This window comes from Cornus florida, unplaced genomic scaffold (assembly GCF_030987335.1).
Source record: "Cornus florida cultivar Cherokee Brave unplaced genomic scaffold, ASM3098733v1 CherokeeBrave_3.0.0_Hap2_Chr02, whole genome shotgun sequence".
Lineage (NCBI taxonomy): Eukaryota > Viridiplantae > Streptophyta > Magnoliopsida > Cornales > Cornaceae > Cornus > Cornus florida.
The window spans coordinates 57,534,803-57,558,408 of record NW_026775572.1 but is presented as its reverse complement, the minus strand read 5'-3'; the positions used below and the strand labels follow the sequence as shown (position 1 = coordinate 57,558,408).

At 34.2% G+C, this 23,606-nt stretch overlaps 2 protein-coding genes across 3 annotated transcripts; one reads left to right on the top strand and one right to left on the bottom strand.

Annotated features, from left to right (window-relative positions):
• Window positions 1-6,745: 6,745 nt before the first annotated feature.
• LOC132295074 (cytochrome b5 domain-containing protein RLF) lies at window positions 6,746-19,042 on the top strand. Of its 2 annotated transcripts, XM_059793150.1 has the most exons (8): window positions 6,746-6,864; window positions 7,023-7,089; window positions 8,528-8,598; window positions 8,785-8,955; window positions 9,067-9,178; window positions 12,079-12,213; window positions 17,628-17,678; window positions 18,613-19,042. In XM_059793150.1, exons 1-8 carry the CDS (start codon window positions 6,844-6,846, stop codon window positions 18,687-18,689), a joined length of 705 nt encoding a protein of 234 aa, XP_059649133.1. In that variant the 5' UTR covers window positions 6,746-6,843; the 3' UTR covers window positions 18,690-19,042. The 2 variants fall into 2 exon arrangements, with proteins under 2 accessions (XP_059649133.1, XP_059649132.1); XM_059793149.1 differs by having other exon boundaries at window positions 6,747-6,864; window positions 8,785-9,178.
• A 976-nt stretch (window positions 19,043-20,018) lies between these two features.
• LOC132295073 (protein DUF642 L-GALACTONO-1,4-LACTONE-RESPONSIVE GENE 2-like) lies at window positions 20,019-22,681 on the bottom strand. The gene is made up of 3 exons (XM_059793148.1): window positions 22,535-22,681; window positions 21,764-22,261; window positions 20,019-20,802 (listed from the first exon to the last, which is right to left on the bottom strand). The coding sequence occupies exons 1-3, from the start codon at window positions 22,611-22,613 to the stop codon at window positions 20,282-20,284; spliced, it is 1,098 nt and encodes a 365-aa protein (XP_059649131.1). The 5' UTR covers window positions 22,614-22,681; the 3' UTR covers window positions 20,019-20,281.
• Window positions 22,682-23,606: the final 925 nt, after the last annotated feature.

Below are 23,606 nucleotides of genomic sequence, written 5' to 3'. Positions count from 1 at the left end.
CTAAAATTATATCTATTTTGCTATGAAACTGGTAGTTACAGTAGTGTTGTATGCTTGTTCAACCTAGACTAAGCATGTTTGTGGATGCATTGTGGTTCTGTGGTTCACGTTTTTCCTTACCACTGCTAGTATAAATTATTGGAAGGATGGGTCTAGATGATAGCTATCTTAACTTCTGTAATAGCAACTGTTGGAACGTAAATACTAGGAGGATTTGAGTTTAATACTAGATCGATTTTGTGGAACACTATAATTTGAGTATGTCTACATACATACTGTGAATATTATTTTGATGCTTACATTATCACAGTTAGTATCAACTGTGGAGGTTAGGATTTTGTGATACATACCCTACATATCTGTATGTCATTTGTAAGGTGTTAAATGGAAGTTTTAATTAATTCTGTCTTTATATCAGACTAAAGGGAACAACTTAAATTGGGCATGTATATGTTGTTGTTGTGACCCTGTTTATCAATGCTTATTTTATCACTGCTAACATTGAATGTTGGATGTTGGAATTTAGTTGATATATACTTGATTTATTGGTATTATTGACTACTGGAGGATTGGAAAGTAGGCACCGGTATGGGACGGTGGCATACTAAGGATGGGTTTGGTTTTTAAAACATACCAGTACCCACCTACTTGGAATAAGGATGGGATTAACTAAAAGTTAAGTCCCGTGGATTTGTATTGTCATGTCAACTACTTGTTGAGCGGCAATACCAGAGATTTTGGATGGATTTTATATATGTACTGTTATGGTGCCTCGGTATGAGCTTGAGCCTCAGGACCGATGGCTAGGGAGCGTATATGCATCGGGATGTGTAGCTGGCTACGATGGTTGGAGGTGTACCCTGTTTAGGTATAGGTACATATGCCCACTTCGTGTGCGTTTTAGCATGTTACCTCTATTCAGGTTGAGACCGGCCTGTAGTCCAGTGAGAGTCCTTTAGTGTGACTATATATATATTTACGGACTATCAGCTATTGTTGAATTGTTTAGGATGTACATGCGTATCGGGCCTCTGTTTGGATTGTAGTAGTATAGAACTTGCGCGTGGGCCTGACCCACTTCTATTTTTTTCAGGTACACGACAATTCCAAGCTTAGACGTGTTCGTGCTGAGCAAAGGTCTCTATTCACTCTTCCGACGATGTAAGGCTCTCTCTATAGTTTTATTTCTGGACGTTTATTACAGTTGTTCTATCTTTCGTTTGGATGTTTAATAGGGGTCCACTAGAGATGGATTCCCAAGTTATAAACTGATGGAGTTTTGGAGTTTGGGTTTGATGGATTTTAATAATTATAATATTTTGCGGATTCTATTTTTAGTTCCTTCCAGCTTTAATTTCATTTATTAATTTATTTTGTATTCCGTGTTCATTATAAAATATTAATTGTTTGATATTCCCTCGGGTTTGGGCCTGGGCCTGATCAACCCGTGTCTCGGATCCGAAGGGTATCACATAAACCGAGATGACTTATTTATGGAAAATATTTTATTATGTTAATGTTGGTATTTAAAATTAATTGGGTGATGTTTTGCTTGGTAACTACTATTATGTGTTAAGTAGTTTTATGATCTTTGTGATTATTATTTAATCATAAACGTAGCATTATTTTAATTAATGATATAAATCATTGTTAGTATTTTATTAAGTGATTTTAATCACTATGAGTATTCGGATATTTTTATAATGGACTGTTTTTAAAATTGTAATTTTTTTTTTTATACTAATCATGCCATAGTTTTTATATATTAAAATATAACGAATGTTATTTGAAATTTAATTAGTTTATAAGCCATTGATGATATCAATCATTAACATGTTTTATGATGTGTGCATCTTATGGAAATTATTATGTCATTTAAATTACAATCATTATTACTTTTATATGCCTGTGTGGAACCACGTGAACTGGCTAATAAGTTTAGACTCACTTTACCGAGACAAATTTTATGGCTGTTGGGTATGTGGTTGGTTATTTATATGCATGTATGGAACCACGTGAGCTTACTAATAAGTTTAGACTCACTTTACCGGGACAGATTTTATGGCTGTTGGGTACGTGGTTGATTATTATTGAGTTTCTTGTTATTGTGTTTTTACACTTATCATTTGTGGAATTCATTGCACTTTTTATTGCATATCAGTGATTAATAATTTATATTTTTGTGGTGTATATTTCTATATTAATAGATATTAGTACTGGTATGGTTTTTGATTTGAGATGATTATTTTATCGATTCTCTGTTGGGATGTAGTTGAGAGGACTTGCTTATGGGTCTAACCCACCTTTTGTTGAAACATTTCAGGCCCTCGTCAGTTTCATCCGCAGGGCTAAGGTTTTTGCTGTCCGTTGCATCTACCTTACATCTACTCTTACTATTTACTCCAGGGTAGGAGTTTTATCTATTTAGATATTAGACTTGTCTATTTCAGTTATGTAGTTGGTTTCGAATTTAGGGGTCTTCTTTATGAGATTCCCAAGTTGTATTTTGGAACTTTTATTTTATATCGGATGACTGTAATCCTATTATCACTTAGACTTCCCTTCTGCTTAATTTATCCATTCAGTTTCTACTTATGTTGTATTCTGTGTTTGTTTATTATCAATTATTTTTTATATTCCCATATTTTTGAGTGTGGACTTGATCAACCCACGCACGAAAATTTGGGGGTATCACAATAATGTTGACATATGGACTGTGTAGAGGCATGGATGAGTTGCCACAGGCATAAATATATTGCCTTATTAATTGTATGAATAGAATATATATAAAGGAAACATGGTTGATATGTTATTTTATAAGTATGAACACAATCATACTTAAGGAGGCATGGAATAGTTGCTAAGACTTAAATAGATTGTCATTTGGATAATGTAGACAAAACTATACTTATGGAAGCATGGATTAGTTGCCAATGCATAAAAAGAATGAATGCTATGTGAATTTAGATGAATACATTATATCTCTTAATATTATATTTATGGGTAAAGGGAAGTAAATATTCGCATATTCAATTAAAATATTAATTATTGGCTATTAAGTTAAAGTATTAAATTTAAGGGCTGAGGGAGTGATCTCCAAAGGGGATGTTTTATTTAGCTTTGTATATAGAGTTTGTACACACACACACATATGTATATATATATGGTTATCTATGGATGGGAGTCTAGGTTGTATTAACTAATCTTAAGATGTTGTGTAATTACTATTTATCATCTTTTATTAAATGATAAAAAACTATTTTAGGATGGTTATGGTTAGAGATGTATTATTTATCGATTTTCAGAGGCTTGATAGAGAGAACTTGCTCATGAGATTGACCCACTTTATCTTTAATCTTTTCAGGTTTTAGAAGCTCAAGTCTCAAGGTTGAGGATCCGTAGCTTAGAGACTTATCTATCATCTATTCTTTTCAATTGCTTCAAAGTAGGACATCATTCAATTATTTATTCTTAGTATTATTTGTTATTGATTATTGGATATCGGATTTTGGTTAAGGGTTCTTCGAGTTACGGGATTTCCGAGTTGTTTCTTTAGAGAATATTTAATATGGATTTTAAGTTGGAATTTTATTAATGGAATTAATATTTATTAGATTTTTTTTAGTGGTTTAATTATTTTTTTTTTATTCCTTTCGAAATTTGTTCTTGTTTAAATATTAATTGTTTTGATATCCCCTAATTTTTGAGTGTAGACTTAATCAACATATGTCTTTGAAATTAGGGGGTATCATAGTTCATGGTCCTGAATACCTAGTAATACGCTTTAATAATTGAGTGACTCATGTTTATGTAGTCATTGGGAGATTTAATGTTAAGCCATCTTGAGAGATGCTAAAGATAATGAAACTAGAGGTTGCGATTGGTAATTACTTGTACAGTTAGGTAATGGTGGAGCTACGTATTAGGTAGCATTAGAATGGTTGTCGAGAATGTATCGACCTAGATCTAGGACTTGATAGGTAGTAGTCGGGATTCCTTTGCCCTGAGTTTTGTGTATCCTTTAAAGGATGAGTTGAGGTTGGATGTCGTTGTAATTCGGTGGTTTAGTGACAATTTCTTTGTGGGCTTCAGAGCCTTGTGTTGACGTATATAGTGTATCGGTGTCATCTTGAAAATGCCATGTCATGATCATGTTGTAGAGAATACTATGGTTATCCCATGTGTTGCTATTTTGATGAAAATGAAGTCAAATGACATGATTGAGGCATATGCATGGCATGGGGAAAAAGGGAAATAAGAAAAAGGGTTTTAAAAAGATTTTTATAAAAAGGAACCAAATTTCGCAAGTCTGGTACTAACTTGACCTAGAGGGAGTGCGGTTCGGTGTAGGACGTGAAAAAGTTGATAATAGGCCCCAAATGGTTGCCGGATTTGGAACTAGGAATAGTAATCAACCTCGCCTCGGTAAAATTGATAGCGATTTAAAAAAATATGAGCTTAGGGTCGGTAGAGACCAAGTTTAGAGCCGGTAGAGGCCAAGTTTGGGGTCGGTTGAGACCAAGGTTGGGAATCATGGGACATTGCATTACATCCTATGCATATTCATTGAAAAGTGTAACTATGGATGATGGATTGATTTTGTGAATTAAAGGCTATAAAACTCCCAAGTATGATCCAATTTTCTTTTTATTCCCAATGTGTGATGTGTGGCTCAAGGGAGTCCAAAGTTGGCGCCTTAGGTGTCTTCTACTGAGCCTTTGTGCTCACCTTTTCCATTAACATTTTTCAGGTTATGACAGAATCGTGGTTAATGACGCACGAGCATAGTTAGGGTTGACGGAGGCTTACTTTGATTATTTTTGTATCAAATGCAAAGTTGATGTAAATTTTTGTAAAGTGTTGTAAATTCGACCGTAAGGGTCTAAGTTTGTAACTTGTACTTAATTGAACCACTCTTTATGTATATTGAGGTGTAAGGAAGCAATGTTATGAATTTGAATGCTACAAAGCATATTTGACCCTATAGGTGTTAGATTAATGCTTAATGTTGAGGTATAAACTTTATTTATCGATGTACCCAAGTGCGTGACCATAATTCAAAACAATTTTGATCTATGAGAATGCATCTAAGTACCTAAGCAATTTGTTTGACCCATACTGTAGTTTTATAGCAGCATTTGGCCATTTTTCAAGGTTAGTACTCGAGTATAGGGCCTTAGCTGAGAATAATTTTTTGCAGGGTGGCCAATGCTCGAGCATAAACTTTTGTGCTTGAGCACAAGGTTGAGCTTGAGCACAAATTGGTCTGACATTATACTTATGTTAATCCAAACTTCAAATGCTCATAACTTCTTTGTTTTAAACTCGAAAAGGGTCGTTCTTGATGAACTTGAAGTCGAGGTCATCATTCGTTCAGGATCCGTTTTGGTTATACATGATTGGTACGCTATTGTTATGACTCCTAACATATAGTAAGGTGCATAATGACCATTTTGTCCTTGTGTGTTCCAGGGTCGGGTTAGGACGCGGTTAACGATTTGGACCCCCCGAGTTTGGGCCGTTACAATAACCAACACATTACTCACCTCATTTCGATACACAATATAATACATATGTAATGCATTAAAAAACACAAACATGCCAAGCAAATTATTACCTCATTGAGAGTGTTGCTAGACCTACTCCTACCTTTGCCTTGACTTTATCACCACCTCGTTGGCTGGTTCCCCACTTTTGTCCAAACACATAGAAAACAAATCAATCATCAATTAGTCACTCTGCTTGAAGTTGGCCTCTGCAAAATGATCGGATAGTTTTGAAGGTGCTTTGGAGTAGGGATATCAATTTAACTCGTCCCGTCGGACCCCTCATCATCGTGATTTTGTTGGGACGGATTTGAGATCATCCAAATAGGGTTAAGGGTGAGTTTGAGAAAAGAACTTAGAACCTGCAAAGCCCCAAACCCACCCCGTTTGATAATCAATATAAAAATAAATATTCTTTTATTAGTTATAATTTTTCTTTATTTCTTATAATAATTTTAAATTTTACTAACATTTTTGTTATCATGGTCATTAAATTTATTACTATACTAAAACAAATTTACAAAATTTATCTTAAATTTGTTTGAGGATGAATATATATATATATATATATATATATATATATATATATATATATATATATTTTAATTATGTATCGAGGCGCTTTAAATTGGGTTTGCAAAACGATTTTATTGATGGGACGGGTTTAAAAAAGGGGTGCCCGTCCTAAATTTGCTCCGTTGACAACTTGACATCCCTACTTTAAACTACAAACCGTGTTTGATGAACAAAGCCTTATGCTTAAGAGAAAATATTTAGATGAAAGGGAGAGAAGAAATGATGGATGAGAGATTCTTGGAGAAGAGATTGTATCTCTTTTTTTGTTCGGTTAGATAGAAAAAAAAAAATAAACTCACAATTTATTTTGTTCTTTATGAGAGAAGGGAAGATAAAGTTTTAATTTAGGATGGTAATAACTTATTGTGTTTGTATAATTTAGGACAATAGTAATTTAAAACTTTTATAATACTCATTTATCTTCTTCTGTCATTTCTTTTGCTCATATTTAAAAGAATAAAAATTTATAAAAGAATAGAGAAGATGACTTATTTCTTGTATTATCCTTTGTCTCCTTATCTCGAACTATTCTTCCTTTTACACCTCTTACTTCCTTCTCGCTGAATAAGCACTTGGCGTTCCCGTATAATCTAGAGAGAGGGGAATAGGAGAAGAACATATTAACTCTGACATGCAATAAAATATTTGGTAGAAGATGGAGAGGAGAAAAGACACCGGCTTTTGACTTTGAAATACAAATACATTGCACTTTTAATGGAGGATGACGTATTTGACCGGTGAGGTAAGTGTTATTTTTGTATATAAAAGGAAGTCTGTGTAATTTCATCTAATTGGAGGGGAGGAAGGGGTAATTTATGCAAATTTATTTAGATTTCATCACGTTGCCATGACTTCTGTTTTGGAACCATTTCGGATATATATTCCTCTACTAAATCGCAGGGCAATATCACACTCGACGAAATCGCTGATATCAGGCTAGGGTTCTTCGCGCTCGACGAAATCGCTGGTAAGATCTCGCTACCGTGTTCTTGTTTCGATACGATTGTAACAAAGGCTAGGGTTTTATTTGATATTCTTTATATTACTCTATAATGTGCATATTCAAAAGTATGTTCCTGGTAAAGTTTGACTTTGATTTTTCTTGGCTGTGGCTCTATCTTGTATGGAAGAATAACTCTTTTAATAAGTTTGTTTTGCGCTTCTGATATGAATAACATTGTGGAACAAGCACAAACATTGATAGATACTAGAAATAGGTGTACATGAAGCAAGCTGTTACATGTGTAGTGTTGGGAAACGTGATCAAAACGAATCAATTTACAAGTTTTAAATCCAGAATTCAATGAAACCATGTCTTTAATGATTTTTATCGAATATTTAAAGGTGATTTTATATAATTAATGGACTATAAATTAAATTTGTAAGCGTTGTCAGATGTAATAATTTGCACTTTGCACTAAATTTACGGCCTCAAGTGCATATTAAAAGAAAAAGTCAACATGTAAAATTCAGAAAAATCATGTAAGAAATGAGTATACTTGTAGTTGGTACTTGAAAATAATATACATGGGAGAGAGAGTTGATTTTTGGGACTCAGAGAGAGTTTAGAAGCTTTTTTGGCCTTGTGTAGTTTTGGAATGCGTTCCCCGTTTGAAGGCTTTCCAATACAATCTTACATATAAAAAAAAGAAAAGAAAATAATATACATTAAGAATCATATACTTTTACAGTTTTACTTATTTGCTTGTACACTACTACATGCATATTATACACTACTACATGTATAATATAAAGTATTTTTATAATATACACATATACTAGTTGTTTAGTGAAAACTTCAAAACTTATCAATTAATCTTGAGTTCAGAACGCTTAAAATGTAAATTTGCCCAGACATCTCGAGTTTTTTTACGTCTTAATTTGTGAATCTATATTTGGTAGGGTGGGAGTTCCGTTTTCTCTTTATTTTGGTCTTGAGATTTGAATAAGAATGAGAGGGAGGCTGAAAGTGAGATATTTAAACCCAGGCCATAAATTATGGCCGTCTCTGTCGAGACTTGGTTGAGATGCCCACATCTTGATTGAAAACTTGTACTTCGTTTGCATTTGTCCCGTGTCTTCCAACCACAATGCACATGAAGCTCCAATTATTGTAGTATCTTTTTTTCATTTTTGGTTAGGTAAGTACTCATACTCACATTTCATAAATTGCCCACTACGGGGTTCAAACCCCTCACTTCCCCTTTGAGGGAGGAGGGTTATACCATTGGGCTAATGGCCCATTGGTAGTGTCTTGTCTTGGATTTGTTTGTTGTGAAACTTTGTTGTTGAGTTATTTATTTATTTTTTTATTTTTTACCACTATTATTATTTTTAATCTTAAAATCATCATGTGATTTTTCCAATTTAGTTGTTCAAATGATAATAATAATTTGATAGTACAGATTGCTTGAAATATTTCAAGAATTGCATTGAGCGTGACATGGAGAATGATGATGATTTCACCTTTTGTCAGGCAAGTTTTTGAAATTAACATATATAGAATGTTTTTACATCTTAATGATCTTCTTGTTTTGTGTTGAATTTGTTAAAAAGAATGAAAAAGAAAAAGTGAAGGTTTTGTTTTTTGGTGGGAGCTTAATATTTGGCTGTACTCTATATTTCTTTAATTATGTGAATTTCAAGACTGTTTTTATATCAGGTTGGTTTACCTCTTGACCAAGATGGTGTTAAGTCGCAGAAAGCTGTGCTTGATATTAGCGGTGTAACTATAAAAGATGAATTTGCAGATGGCACTGGTGGTTGTCAGAGAAGTGGTATTCTGTGGAAAAACAATTTTCCAAGTAATGCCACCTCGAAGAAGCAGGCAACGGTTGGTTCTTTGTCTTTTAATGTTATTGATACATCACCTTTAAAACAAAGTAGTGAAACATCAACACAAGCACCACCGGCAGACGCTGGAAGTTCATCTAAGGTTTCACAGGAACAGAAGACTCCTGCAAAGAAGCCTGCACCACGGAAGAAGGTTCCTTTTGAGAAAGGGTATAGCCAAATGGACTGGCTTAAGCTTACCCGAACACATCCTGACCTGGCAGGTGCTTACTACTCAAATTGTCTATTTTTCCGCTTGCATTATTATTGGTCATAGTTTATTCCTTCTGTTTGTTTGCTGAGGATTAAGGAAAAAGTTCTGAATTTTGAATTCCAAGTGTTCTATTGTTTTGATTTTTAGAAAATGTGATTGCAGCTCATTTGCACTTCAATGTTGTAGTAGGCTTTTAGTTGAGTAGACGTTTTTGTTCTCTTAGATCCTTAATGTTGAAAAGTCTGATATTTAAAATTCTTCTTTCAGACCTTTAGAGAGTTAATGTACTTCATTCTTTGGTATTTCTGTTGAAATTATATGTCTGATTTGTGTCTGTATTATTGACTCATAAATGATTTGTTAGAATGAATTTTATTTCTAACTTCCTAAAGCTAGTGAACCTTGAACTTATATATATTAAAAAAAAAAAAAAAAAAAAAAAAGAGAAAAAGAAAAGACAAGAAAAGGAAACAAGTAAGTGTACCTTGAAGCTTTCCTTGAGGCAATTGTCATGCTCCAAACTGTTTACTAGGAGGTTTTTCTTTGCAGGGTTCCACCCAAAGCCCTTGCGAGGACTTTGTGACTGCAAGGTGTGCTGCATGACGTGTTAAGTGTCATTTATGTCGAGGATTTTTAAAGAGGAGTGCAGCTTTGCATATGAATGTTTGGAATGTTCCAGATGGTAGTATAGCGATGTAAAGTCTGATACATTGATGTGGAACATTCTAGATTCTTGTGGAGTTTTTAGATATGAAAAATTATCTAGGATTATTAGTAGGGTATTCTAGAATTTCCATTGAGGAGGTGGGACGCTAGTAAAAAGAGATAAGTGTCATTTTCTCCTACCAATCCCCTCAATTGTAAAATATTCTACTTCCTTAAGTAATTTACAAGTGTTCTTCTTTTACCAACTACCAACTACCAACTACCAAGTGCTTAAGTGTGTGTGTGTGTATGCAAGCCAAGTGAGGCCGAGGGCCCCTAAATCCTTGGTGGGAGGCATGGCTGGGGAATGTTGGTACTACCTGGGTGGGGAAAGGCTAACTACATTTCTGTCTTGAAGGGTACAATACCCTGGTGCAACGCGGGTGTGGCTAGAGTTTTTTTTTAGTGCGGGTGTAGCTAGTGTTAGGGGTGACTCTAGACCTTCTTTCTTGATCTGAAAGCTTAAATTGAGTGCTATGCGGTTCCTTTTACACTTTTTAAACAATTACATCTTCCTACTATAAATCACCCAAGAAGATGAACTAAGAAGTGCAAACAATTCTAAGTAGAGCTGTTTCCAAGTTGAATACATGTAATGTGCACCAACACCCGCCTTACACTTTTAGACGCATGTCTAGTATGTTTTGAACTGTCTGTATAATGTAATATGAAGTGTAAAATTATTGATTTTGATTTTTCGACCTATATTGTGGACACTTTACATTAGTTATTTTCTTTAGTGTGGAACAAAGTATAATCGTAATGGAAAATCAAAGTAGTGGTTTTTATAAAATTTATGGAGTGTGACAGTATTTTAAAATCTAAGACACGCACATGCATATATTAAAGTAGCTAGCATGGGAGGAAGAGAGGTGTTGTGATGATTATGTGAGTGCATACACACACACACATTTATATAAATATATATATTTACATATGCACACACAAACATATATATTGCATACTTACTGCGACATGACCAATTTTTTATTATTATATTCACAAATAATGATTTTAATGGTACTTATAACAATGTTTTTTTGTCAAATACAATATTACTTTTATATGTGAAATATATCTTGTACTTCATGTCCTTAACATGTATGTTCCTACTTTTTTAAAACTAGTTGTTTTGGCAAGTCCGTGTCATGTTCATGTCTTGTGTCCGTGCTTTAAAGAAGATAATAGTTGTGCTTTCCCAGTCCAAAATTTTAAATCCCCTTTGACCTTTATTCAACTTTATGTGATATGTCCTTCGAAAGTTTATGTTACATAAAGATGGAGCTGGAAAAAGTTGCCTTTTGTTTGTAATGGGATACACTGTGCTGCTTGCTCTGACTTGTAGTCTGCTGGTGATAATTTAATTTGGTTTCTTATTTGGACATGTGGAGCAGATTACAGATAGATAAACCATTAGCTTAGAAATGCAAATCTTTATGGTTACATCAGAAAATTGGTTAGATAGTTGCTATTAACTTGATATCATCTATGAGTAGTTGTGGATTGTGGGCTGCTTGGATGGTGGTGTTGCATAATGCCGGATTACTTGTATTTTTACCCCCACAGATTTCAGGTGTTAGTTAATACCCTGCTCACACTTCCCCTTTATAAGCTACTGGTTCTATTCCGAGTATCTCAACTAAACATTACATGAACTGTGCACAGTTTAAAGCTTTGGTTTGCTTGCGGAGAAAAGTACTTCCTGTATGGTTCAATAGATTTCAGGTTAATGCCCTGCTCACACTTCCCCTTTATAAGCTAGTGGTTCTATTCTGAGTATCTCAACTGAACATTGCATGGACCCTGCACAGTTTAGAGCTTTGGAAAGCTTGTGGAGAAATGTACTTTTGTTATGGTTCAAGTGTAATGTGTGTTACTAGAATTGTTTTAGTGAAGAATGGTGGCGAAAAAGTAGGGACATCTGTTTGTTATTCACTCTACACACTGTATTTTCTATCATAGTGCTATCTGTATGTGCATGAGCACAGTTCTAGTCTTGATGTGGAAGCATGAACTGGTTGGGTGTCTATATGCTTTTAGTTGGCTTGTCTTCTAGCTAGCTTGCCCATATAATTCATTGATATGTTCTTAACAATTTAATTAATAGAAAGAGGTCAATCAGCCACAATTAATGATATTGTGACATTAAATTTACTTTCTTATCTTTTTATTTATTTTTATTTTTATTTTATTTTTTAAATTCAGGGTTGAAGGGGCAGTCAAACAAGAGGCTTATATCATTGGCTGAAGTTAAACAACACCAAACAGAAGACTCCATGTGGACTGTTCTGAAAGGCCGTGTTTACAATATAGCGCCATACATGAGATTTCATCCAGGAGGTATTAGATATTGTTTTATTTTGAACAACTTCCAAATAGTTAGCGGAGCAAATACTGTTCGCCAACAGCTTTCTAAAAATAATAGCAAGGATTTGTCAGCTTGGTTATTAGTTGTGCTTTTGTTATATATATATATATATATATATATATATATATATTTTGGGTCAAGTTGGTGATAAAAAGAAGTTTTTTTACATTTCTTTCAGTTTCTCCAGTCTGTACCCTAGATGAATATCAAACTAGCAGTATAAATCTGCATTTTGATACTTGTCAATTTCTATTAATTTATTTTATCGTAAATGTTACTGTTAATAATAACATGACAATTTACAACTATTGCTGCTGCTGCACTGCACTACTTTTATCAGCAATTCTATTATACGCAGGTATATTATTTTGAATTTGAGCCATGTTTCGGTGCATTTGATGCTTTTCTTAATGTGATTAAATGAAAGAGCTGATGCTTATGAACATTGTCTATATATGTAAAATAGTATCAGTTCTCTCTTTTTGGGCTCGTGGCTTAAACTTTATTCATTACATATAAAAAAGCCCTCTTTTCAAGTCCTAGATTGAAGATCAAGAACCTATTAGCATTGACACTTTTAAACAGTCATGTTTGTGTCGGTCATCAACAGATTTAACACTTCTAGGACACTCTTAAATATGTGTCTGACACACATTAGACATGTCCACATTATTAAAAAAAAAAAGAGAGAAAAAAAATCTTAATTCTTTAGGCTTCGTTCGGTAGGAAAGAAGAAAATTGGATGGAAGGGAGAGAAGAGGTGAAGGATGAGACATCCATAGGGAAGAGATTATGAACTTCTTTCGTTTTGTTCGGTTGAATGGAAGAGAAGAGAAGAAGCTCACAACTTACTTTGTTAGGAGAGAAGGGAAAGAAAATTTTAAATTATTTTTGCCATTATACTCTCACTATTTTTTACCACTTTTAAAAACTTTTATTATGTGATAAGTATGATTAAATTTGTCATTTGTCATATATATATATATATATATATATATATATATATATAATGATATTTCATCATGAAAAAAAAGAACGAGGAGCAGGTGGTGTCTCTGTGATAATTGAAATTTGGAGTGACTGGACTTGGTTTGGGGACTTTTGATGATACTTTTGTATTAGTCCTCTAAATCCATGCACCCCAGCCGTTGCAGGATTGGCTTTCATTGGATAACTGTTGTCTCCATTATTCCTTTCTTTCAGAGCCACCATAATGTATTTATTTATTTATAGTTTTTGGTCGCTTAACTTCAGCCGTGGATCAGTCAATTGGTCATCATCAAAGGGTTTCATCACCTCCTGATTTATCAACTTTGATTACAGAATCTCACCTAATTTAATATATTTATAAACAAAACATTAGACATATAGTGGGCAATTGCTCAATCATATATTAGTCATATAAATAAAGAACATCCAAGATAAAGCCCAAATTCACAATAAACAAGAAACCCGGTTTATAAACAAGAAACCTGGTCTATTTATGTATATAGAGCGATAGCAAGAGACTGACCATATTTATATGTAGATCTGTGTATGTGTATAGATCGAGTGAGGGCAAGAGAGAGTTTGCTACCTGCATCACAGAGATTGCTGAGAGATTTGGTTGACAGAGTCCAACTAAGGAGAGTTCTTCTCGATAGGATTTTGCTTGAGATGAGATTGTGGAGTTTATTAATATTTGTGAAGGATAATTACCTAATTTGAACTTTTTTATAATAGCCCACTTATTTTCTCTCCTGCCTTCTGCCCAAATTTGAGCGGATGAAAATTTGTAAAGGAGGAGGGATGACTCATCCCTCCTATTTTCCTTTCTCTTTGTGTCTCCTTCCTACCGAACGAATGAATTTTGTTCCTTCTCTCCTATTTTCCATCCACCCATTTTCTCTCCTTCCTAACGAACAGAGCACTAGACATGAGCAACCCTTCTTGAACATGCACAGGACCTGAATGTTGCTTTTAGTATGAAAGGAGGCATAATTGTATGAAAAATATCATAAACAATGTTTACATTTGACTATAGTTAAAAGGAAAAAAAAAAAGATATGGTAATTTCTTATTGGAATGGGCGTGAGAGTAGGAGAGGAGTTATTAAATTATGCGTGCAAATATAGTACACGTCTACATACTTGCACAAAGCCACAACTACAGGATGTGGATATATGTCAATTCCTTGATGCTTTTTGTAAGACACTGATGATTACGATTATACATTTAGAAGTTGATAGTTTCATATTACAAATAATGTTCATTTGTCGTATGCAATATAATATTTTTTATAAAAAATTGTTTTTGTTACTGTTTCCTTGTTGTGTCCATGTCCTATACTCCTATATGTGAACGTGTGGTTTATTTTTGTTTCTGTGTCTTTCCATATCCGTGCTTCTTGAGCTGGGGGCTGATATTATTTTATATCAAGTGACAAATTTGTTTTGTCATATTTTCCAGTGTGTTGGTATACATCATTCATGTGAGGTTATTTTTATAATGTTAGCCATAGGATGTATTGGCACCATTATTCAACAAGGAATGTGCTTTTGAGATTCTCTGTTCTTTTCAGTTAAATTTTGTTTGATTTTCTTTAAGATAATTGCCTTTCACCTACTCAGGATGTAATTTGTTATTGGTGCGATGGAGAACCCTTTTTTATTTAGATTGATGATGATGAAAGAGAATTCTTGATTCAGTTCTCCACCTTAACGACAGGAAAAAAAGATTGATCAAATCCTATTGAGTCTGACTCAGTGTATTTCTTATTTGCCCTAAAAAAACGTGATTTCTGCTCGTATTTTCTCTTTCTTATAGACTTTGCTTTAGCATTTTGGTCGGTAGAGTTGGATAGATTTTATTTAGACCTGGTTTGGTTTTCCCTTTCTTACAGAAAGCTAGATGTCTGAACCAAAATATAACCACCCATGTGCAGTCTAGGTGGCACCATATGGCATAAATGTGGCACTTGAAGTGATCCAAGATTCGCTTTGGAATACTAAAAAAGGCTAACTTAACAAAGATTGAGCAATGACTGATGGATGAAGTTTGGAATCTTGGATTATAGAGGAGATTTTCATCGGTCACATATAAGGGAAGTCAACACTTGAGATTAGTTAAAATGACATTTCAAGGAACAAAGAGTATGACTGATTCATTTTAGACCACTGGTTTAGCTTGACCGATTAAGACTATAATAAACACCTAGGCATTGGTTATAGGAACAAGGAAAGCTTATTGGCCAGAACTCCCAGGAACCAACTTAGGGACTTCAGTATGCCTCGGCAATTAGGTAAAGAAGAAGATTGCTATGGAAGACACTCCAGATAACAACTACTCGCTTTGTTTCAATTTATTATTCTCTCTGTAAGGTTATAGGGTTAGGTTGGCAAGTTTGTGATCAAAACTTGAAATCTGTTTTTTTCTTATTTTTGTGTTTGCTAGATTGCGTAATTAGTTAAGTTAGTTTTGGTACCTTGTCCAAGGGAAATACAAAATTCTACATACATTTAAGGGCAAAAGGGTAATTGCAACTTATATTGGGACATCAGCTTACCCTTTACCAAAAAAAAAAAAAAAAAAAAAAAAACTTTTATTGGGACACTCATCAAATAGGGTTCATTCATTCGACAATTAGAGTTTCATGTTTTCTGTATGATTTATATGGATCCTTTTCAAAATGCATAAAAATGTTTTTGGAAACTCCTTAAATCAGAATCTTATGCATATTGCCCTACTGGCCTGGTGTCAGTCGATGGAAACCTGAATCTATCGATTAAACAGTTCGAATATTGTTTCCTTTCAAATTGATTCACTCAAAATCATAGTGTTTTTGGGACTCTAAACACTATAAAGGTGAGTTACCCAATGTATAAACAACCTTAGCACAATACATTAAAGAATGTAGGCGTATTTTTACTGTGCATTCTAATGAAATCTGATTGCTAGAGTTTTTTATTGTTTCACATTCATCATACGTCTATCATGGAGAGAGTGGTTATTTCACTTCGTGCAAGAGAAGTAACTACTACTGAATCAACCAGGTCATCAATAGGAATATTTTTAGCCAAATACTAGAAATTCAGAATGACCAACAGGTCTGTGGCCTAGTGGTACAAGACTCCTATTTCTCAAAGGGAGAGGTAAGAGGTTCGAACCTCAGTGGAGGCAGTGTGTGTGAGTCCCAACTAGGAAAAAAAAAAAAAAAAATTAAGAATGATACGATGAGTTCACTCTGTTAAACTAAAACTTCATAAAATTTTAATTTGTTTTGACATTTATTTTTATGACTAACTTCAAGTTTGATGATATGGTTTATATTTGAAATATGCATAACTTGTCCCTTATCTGGCATGACATGCATAACAACAATAATAAATAAACAATAATTTTTATCTACCTGATTCTTTATACCAATTCATTTTTGCATGTGCCTATTTTTGTAACTGTATATTTATTGCCATTTACAGCCACAATCAACTTTTTGTTCCGGTCTCACTCTTCTTCTCCTCATAGTGCTTTCAGTTTGAGTCATGGTCATTTTTTTGGATGCATTCGTTGGTCTGGATGGCATAGGACTACCATCTGAGCTTATCCTTACAACCTTTTCCCAATTGGCTACAGCTTACTATTTACAGATTCAAGTATAATTATGAAGCATGTGGTTCTTAGCCATCTTATAAATTATAATATTTAACATGGCATGGACAACACTGATGGTTTTATAGAGAGGTCTTCTTGTCTATTGGATACTTCAGTGCAGCCTTCCCATGATTTCTCTCACGTAAAGAATCTTATTGACTCAGAATAAATGGTTTCTTTAAGATACTCCCACAATATTAATTTTCACTATCTTCTGATCTAAATTTCTGATTTCACTCTCTCTCTCTCTCTCTCTCTCTCTCTCTAGCGTGATGTATATTATGTTTCAATCATATGGAAATATTGAGTGACCAGATCAATAGGAAAGAGTTGAATAGTTCACATTAAATGTCCAGGCTTGACTTTCCATAGCTTTATTGACATAAAATGTGGGACTCCCATCACAAGAACAACATTTAACCATGGAAGTTCTATTTGTTTTGTTTTAGTTTTGCTCATTCTAGGGTCTCAATACTGGCGGTTTTTTTTTTTTTTTGTTATGGTTTGTCCTCTCACATTAGTCATTTAATTAATTTATGTGCTTCACTCTCTGGGCTACTTTCTTAACTACTAAAACACTCTCATTTGTACAGACTGTACAAATGACAGTATTAATATATTAGTTAAGGATTTTCATTATGCTTATGCGAGAATTTGGCAGTTACAAAATCATTTATTTATGTGTCCTTTCGCCATCCCACAATTTGTGCATGTTTTATGCCTAAAATATGGTTGGTTTGATAATTCCTTTTTTCAGGTGTTGATCTACTCATGAAGGCAGTTGGAAAAGATTGCACGTCTTTATTCAGTATCCTTTGATAGTCTTTTCTAATGCTTAGTAATTTCTATGATTGCTGAAGATATTGTTTAATCGATGAAACTAGAGGAGTAAAATTTATATTAAGGGACATTTTCGTCATTATAAAATCACTTTGCAACGAATAGGATAGTTGGGGTTTTTTTATGTCAAATTTCTTTTGCAGGGGGGTTTTGTGCCAAAAATTGAAAGTAGAGGGTTTTTTTTTAATGCAATTTGCCCTAATTGGAAGTTTGATAGGAAGCTCTAGAATTGAAACAATTTAAGATTAGCAGAATAAAACTAAATATATAAGAAATATAACTTTAGTAAATCTAGAAATACAAATAGGGGATGCAGTGGATCAATAGATACCAAAAGATTTTATTTTTGGTAGGCCCAATTATTCACATCAAAGGGGAATCAGAGCGTGTAGTATACTATGTGACTGGCTTATCTTTATATGATTGAAAGAGAAGTTCTATAAGACGAATATTAGGTCAACCATTCCTTTATGGAACAGAATGTTGTGCAGTTAAGAAACAACACGCATAAAGTGGATGTGGTGATAATGCGAATTTTGAGATGAATATGTGACATGGACATTTTTTAGGATAGAATTAGAAATGATAGTTGGGAAACTGCTTTGTTGAATTGAGTAATTTGTATATTCCTTAAAAAATTTTAACTCACTGTTTGGACCTTGTTATTAAACTCTGTTAATCTGTTAAGTCTAAGAGTTGCTATTAATTTCTTTAAGTTGCCTTATGTTGAATATTATCAAAACTCTGAATTCCAGCACGCAAGACCTCTTTAGGCCTTCATTATATGTATGTTGCTCTCTCTATTTTTATTTTTCATCTCTTTTCTTTTAGCTGTACTCTGTTTTCTCGTCGCTTAAAAGATCGATACTCTCCAAGAGTTGCCGTCCTTATCCGTTATTTAGATAAATACCATGCTTGGGTGAATGCTGAATTCTTATTAGAGAAGTGCCTTGTGGGCACCTTAGATGACAGTCGGTGAAGGGGACAACGTTTTCGGGGGAAAACCGAAAAGAGATGCTCTGCTCAATTCTTCAGACCAAACATATATGGCTTAAAAGACACACTATGAGATCTACAATTTTTAGACAATACCATTGTTGTACCATTTGCTCAATTCTTCAGACCAAACATATATGGCCTAAGAGACACTATAAGGTCTACAATTTTTAGACAATACCATTGTTGTACCATTTGCAATAATTTTGCTCTGGCATTTGTTTGATTTTGTACAAGAGCAACACCAGGATAACATATAAATATATCATATACATAAAATGTATATGAACATACTTGTATAGAATAAAATGCCCATTTTTTGGACTTGTGCAACCATTGCTTATGCTGTTAGATGTGTTGAAATTGTACTTATTATAGATGCAATGAGAAGAAATGCTATCATGGTTGAATTTCTTTGAAAGCAAAAGTGTTGTGGCATTGAAACTAGCTTTTTGTAAATAGCAAGAACCAGATTAGGATCACTTAAATGACAATATAATACTGAACTCAACCACTCTCTCCCCCTATTCTTCACTTGTAAAATCCATTTATTCAAAGAGTTGGTTTTTTTTTATTTATTTATTTTAAAGCTATCTTATTTTATTTGGTTGGTTGAGTTTATTATGAAACCTTTTGTCTTATGGAGGATTAGGATCAATTAGATGACAATACGTGTGTGTAGAATTTTCTTATATTTTGATTAGGGAAGATTTGAGCTACTCTATAAAATTGTCTTTAAAATAAAAAATTATAAACTTATAAACCTAGAGTTTTAAAATGTAAACTTTTGATAAAATTCCATTTAACATGAAGACATAGTCATTTAAATTTGACATAGTTTCTATTATTCATGTGATAGAACTACGAATGTTGAAATGGATTATAGGTGGAAGTGCCGGAGAAAATATTGAATACTCCGGGATTATCTTAGTCCTTGGATGCGGTGGGCCCCACCACCACATCTATTATCCAAGGGTGGCTAGTGTCATGAGGTATCATGTCCCTAGGGTATTCAATACTTTCTCAAAATGATCTTGGGTGATTTGGACATAAACACTGTACTTAGAAAACATTTTAAAAAAAAATTAAATATGGCATGAGGTAATTAGAAATGATCTTAAAAAATAAAATTAAATATAAGAGATGATATGGCTTGTAATATAGCAGAATGAAAAAGAGATTTCTACTGCTACCAGTATTGCTATTATTGCAGTAGCTTTTTTTAATTTTATTCAGTTAAAAAAAATTCAGACCACCTCTTACATATATATAACCAACAGACTATGGGAGAGGGGAATCGAACACGAACACATTGGCTCAAAGAACTAGATTCTGATCCTAGTTTTATGTTACTTCCCATACTAGCAGCACCATAGAAAGATAATATCATACTTGCAAAAGGTACAAGAATCTAAATAACTCAAGTAAAATAGGATGTAGAACACATGCCTCATAAACAGTCACTCTGCAAAAGAGGGACCAAATAAACTTGCAGAAACTCTATTTATCTATTTTTCTTTTCTTTTCTTTCTCTCATAACCCTATATGTAGTTTAGTGATAATTATTATTGTCTTCTAAGCAACAGGGTAAACCCTAACTTGATCAATGACAGGGCCACAAAGTGCTCCAAAGTCATTAGCTTTGGTATGGTAGAATGAGCTGTAGAATGTGAGTCTGGTCCTGGCTGACATTGCTTTGAACTTCAAACCAGCTGTCTTGAACTTGCCTTTCCCCTTCGATTCATAAGGAACTTTCAGGGTGTCTTTCGCCGCGAATGCCTCAACCATCATGGAGCCGTGGCAACCATTCTTCGCGTCTCCCACCGTGAAGGAGAGATTGTAGAACTTGTTGGGAACTGTTCTGATCACTTGGGCAATGGCGCTTTCTCTACCAGCAACCAGTTCAACTGCTGCCAGTCCAAAGGGGACGTTGAAGTGCTTCGAATCTACGAACTTGACGGCTTTAAGGGATTCGATGATCCAGCCGGGGAGTGGGGAGGTGATGTCTTTCTGTTTGGGAGGGAGGAGAACACCATGGGATGAGTTTGTCAACAGATGTGGACCCTCCTCAAAACCTCCATTCTTCACCAAGTTATCTGCCAGAAATGGTTAACAAAATAGACCAAATCCATAAAGTTCCAACATAGATTACACCAATATAAAATCAAAAATTAATTTACAAACAATGCTTAGTATTTGTGTGACATGATTGATCAGAAACACACATAAAAATAGATTTAAGAACCAAAAGAAAAAGAAAAAAAATAGTTACAAAATCAGGGTTGAACTGATATCAGGATAAAGGCCAATGAAAATAAGTAGATTGTAGGAAATCAATGAAAGACTAATTAACAATGAAACCAAAACTACAATTCCAAACGAACCATATTAACATCAGAGACATAGAGTTGTGAAGAAAAAGTAAATATTCCATAGGTTTCGTTTCTTTTTTCGATAGCTGGGGTGTCCGGAGCTTTGCCTCGACTAATTCACAGGATCTGTGCAAGGCCCCCCCCAACCCAACACAGATCGGGTAAACTTGGACTATGCCCGTGGGCCGCATGATCCCTAAGGAATTGTTTGCATCTAGAAAGAATCGAATCCGAGACATGATACTTCACGAGGCAACAAAGCCCAACTCCCATAAGGTTCCTTTGGATTAGATAAAAATAGCAAGGAAATAATTTCAAGGGAAAGTCATTTCTATAACTACCTAACCTTTTCATAAAATTTTCTCAAATAAATAAATAAATAAATTTTGATTTCTTGAAAGAGATATCATGAATTTACAACAATGTCTAATACTAGCTTTCTTAAATTTTCTTGTAAACTGAATTTTTTTTTGTATTATTTTTATTCACTTCATTCCCTTTTACTTTCACTTTCTCGCATTAGTTTCCATCTGACCTATTTCTCGTTTTAGTTTTCATCTTAGTTTCCATCTTAACCTAACGAACCCACAGAGCTTATGAAGCATATCAAATTAACTATAAACCCTCAAAAGGAGCAAGAAAATGAAACAATATACTATTGGAGCAAAATGATAGAAATATATACCTCTTGTCGGCCTTGGCGGGAAAAGTTCTTTGATGGCAACAACATCCAAGAGTGGCCCACAACTAGGATCCTCTTGAACCCCAGGATTGTGGAAGATGACCTTAGAAACATTAGAAGTGGCTCTGAACCCCCAAGCATAAGTGTCACCACCATTACTGCTGTACAGTGTCTGCAGAGGAAGGTCCCCTGTCTCAGGAGGCACCGAGACTCTCAAAACCTCATCTTGTGCACAAGTTCTTGTTGCCCCAAATGTGAGTGCATAGAGAGAGCCTGGTTTGACTACGATTGTCTGAGAGATGGTGGCTTTGTTGCCCAGTTTCACGGCGTGGACGCCGTGGGCGACCGCGAAGTACATCCCGCCCGGTTGGGGCCCGCCGGAGATGTACTCCACGAGGCCATTGATTTCCCATTTGGGGAGTGAGTGTTTCCCTATGAGCACTGTTTTATTGAGGGAGGTTGGTTTTGGTTTCTCTTCAAAGTTGCCATTTGGGAGGAGTCCTGATCAAAGAAACAGAGCAAATGTTAGTTTATCAGTGAACACTGTTTTTAAAGTTGAAATATATAAAGAAACTTTGGAAAATGTGTGTGTATTTGAGAAAGAGAACAATGCTGATCAAGAAAAAAACACCCAGCTCACATACAATTTTTTTTTTGTGGGTAAAGTTAGGACATAGATTTCTAAATAAATACAATGATTCAACTTAACAGAACATATTATAATGTGACAAACTCTAAAAACTAAGCAAAATGAATGCAGAATTGGGCATTTACCTTCCAGAGTAGCAGCAGCAAAAGCAGAACCACTGAATAGCAAGCAGAAAGAAATCAGAAGTGAGATCAATACTTTCATTTTTAGATAGAGAGAGAAAGAAAGAGAGAGAGAGAGAGAGAGATGGGAGGGTATTGGCTACTATGGTTGTATTTATAAAGTATGTCAGGAGAGAGAGGGGCACAATCACTTTTAAGAACCACCTTTTTCTTCCACAATTAGTGCAATGCAATTTTTGATTTACTTTGCAATGACTGGGTTTTATAAAATGAGCTCATCCTCATTTGAAAACAAGGTTCTGTGTTGAAAAATAAAATAGATGTTGTAATGTATTGAAAAACAAAATTAATGTGTTTTGAAAAATTTTGTGTTGAAAAATAGAATAAACATGTTGAAGAACAGAATTAATGTGTTCACAGATTTTGTCCTAATAGAGTAGAGATCATTATAAAAGAGGATCCAGATGTTTTATAAAATATTTTTTATAATAGAATTTTATAATATTAGTAATAAATTATTCTTTTCCTCTTTTCCTCTTTTCCTCTTGCAAGGGAAAAACAAATTAGTCTTACTTCTTTGAAATTTGATCCAACTCCAGCTGGAAAAAAAAAAAAACACAAATATTTAATTAAAAATTTCCCAATTTAGTCACTTGTAAATCACCGGTGGACTTGTCTAAATTATATCTTGTTCATATTATAACCAATATATATTTGAAGGGTTCAAACGATTTTTTATTTTATTTTAACCAAGCAAACAGGAAAGATGATCAGTTAATAAATATTTATTTGGCGCACTGACTCATCTAAACTATACGTGGACAACAAATGCATATTCGTGCACAACATGTATCACTCGAATGAGCCTGGTGGATGGTGTATCGGACGCATCTAATATTTTCTTAACAAATAGGGTGTTCCACTACCTTATATATTGCATACATTGACGCACCCAATACCTCTTAAAAAGTTGGGAGTTTCACTTCCTTATATATTGTGTACATTAACCAATTAAAAGCATTTGATCAATCAAAGAATTCTGTCAAACTCATCTTCGAAAGCAACTCGAACTCTC

What these genes read in the sequence shown, in the direction of transcription:
- LOC132295073 (XM_059793148.1), bottom strand. Translation starts at nt 22,613, where the DNA reads ATGAAAGTATTGATCTCACTTCTGATTTCTTTCTGCTTGCTATTCAGT. An exon ending in TGCTGCTGCTACTCTGGAAG is followed by an intron (nt 22,262 to 22,534) that starts GTAAATGCCCAA and finishes TTCTTTGATCAG; the next exon opens with GACTCCTCCCAAATGGCAAC. An exon ending in CCCGCCAAGGCCGACAAGAG is followed by an intron (nt 20,803 to 21,763) that starts GTATATATTTCT and finishes CATTTCTGGCAG; the next exon opens with ATAACTTGGTGAAGAATGGA.
- LOC132295074 (XM_059793149.1), top strand. Translation starts at nt 6,844, where the DNA reads ATGACGTATTTGACCGGTGAG. An exon ending in CGCGCTCGACGAAATCGCTG is followed by an intron (nt 7,090 to 8,527) that starts GTAAGATCTCGC and finishes TTGATAGTACAG; the next exon opens with ATTGCTTGAAATATTTCAAG. An exon ending in ATGATTTCACCTTTTGTCAG is followed by an intron (nt 8,599 to 8,784) that starts GCAAGTTTTTGA and finishes TTTTTATATCAG; the next exon opens with GTTGGTTTACCTCTTGACCA.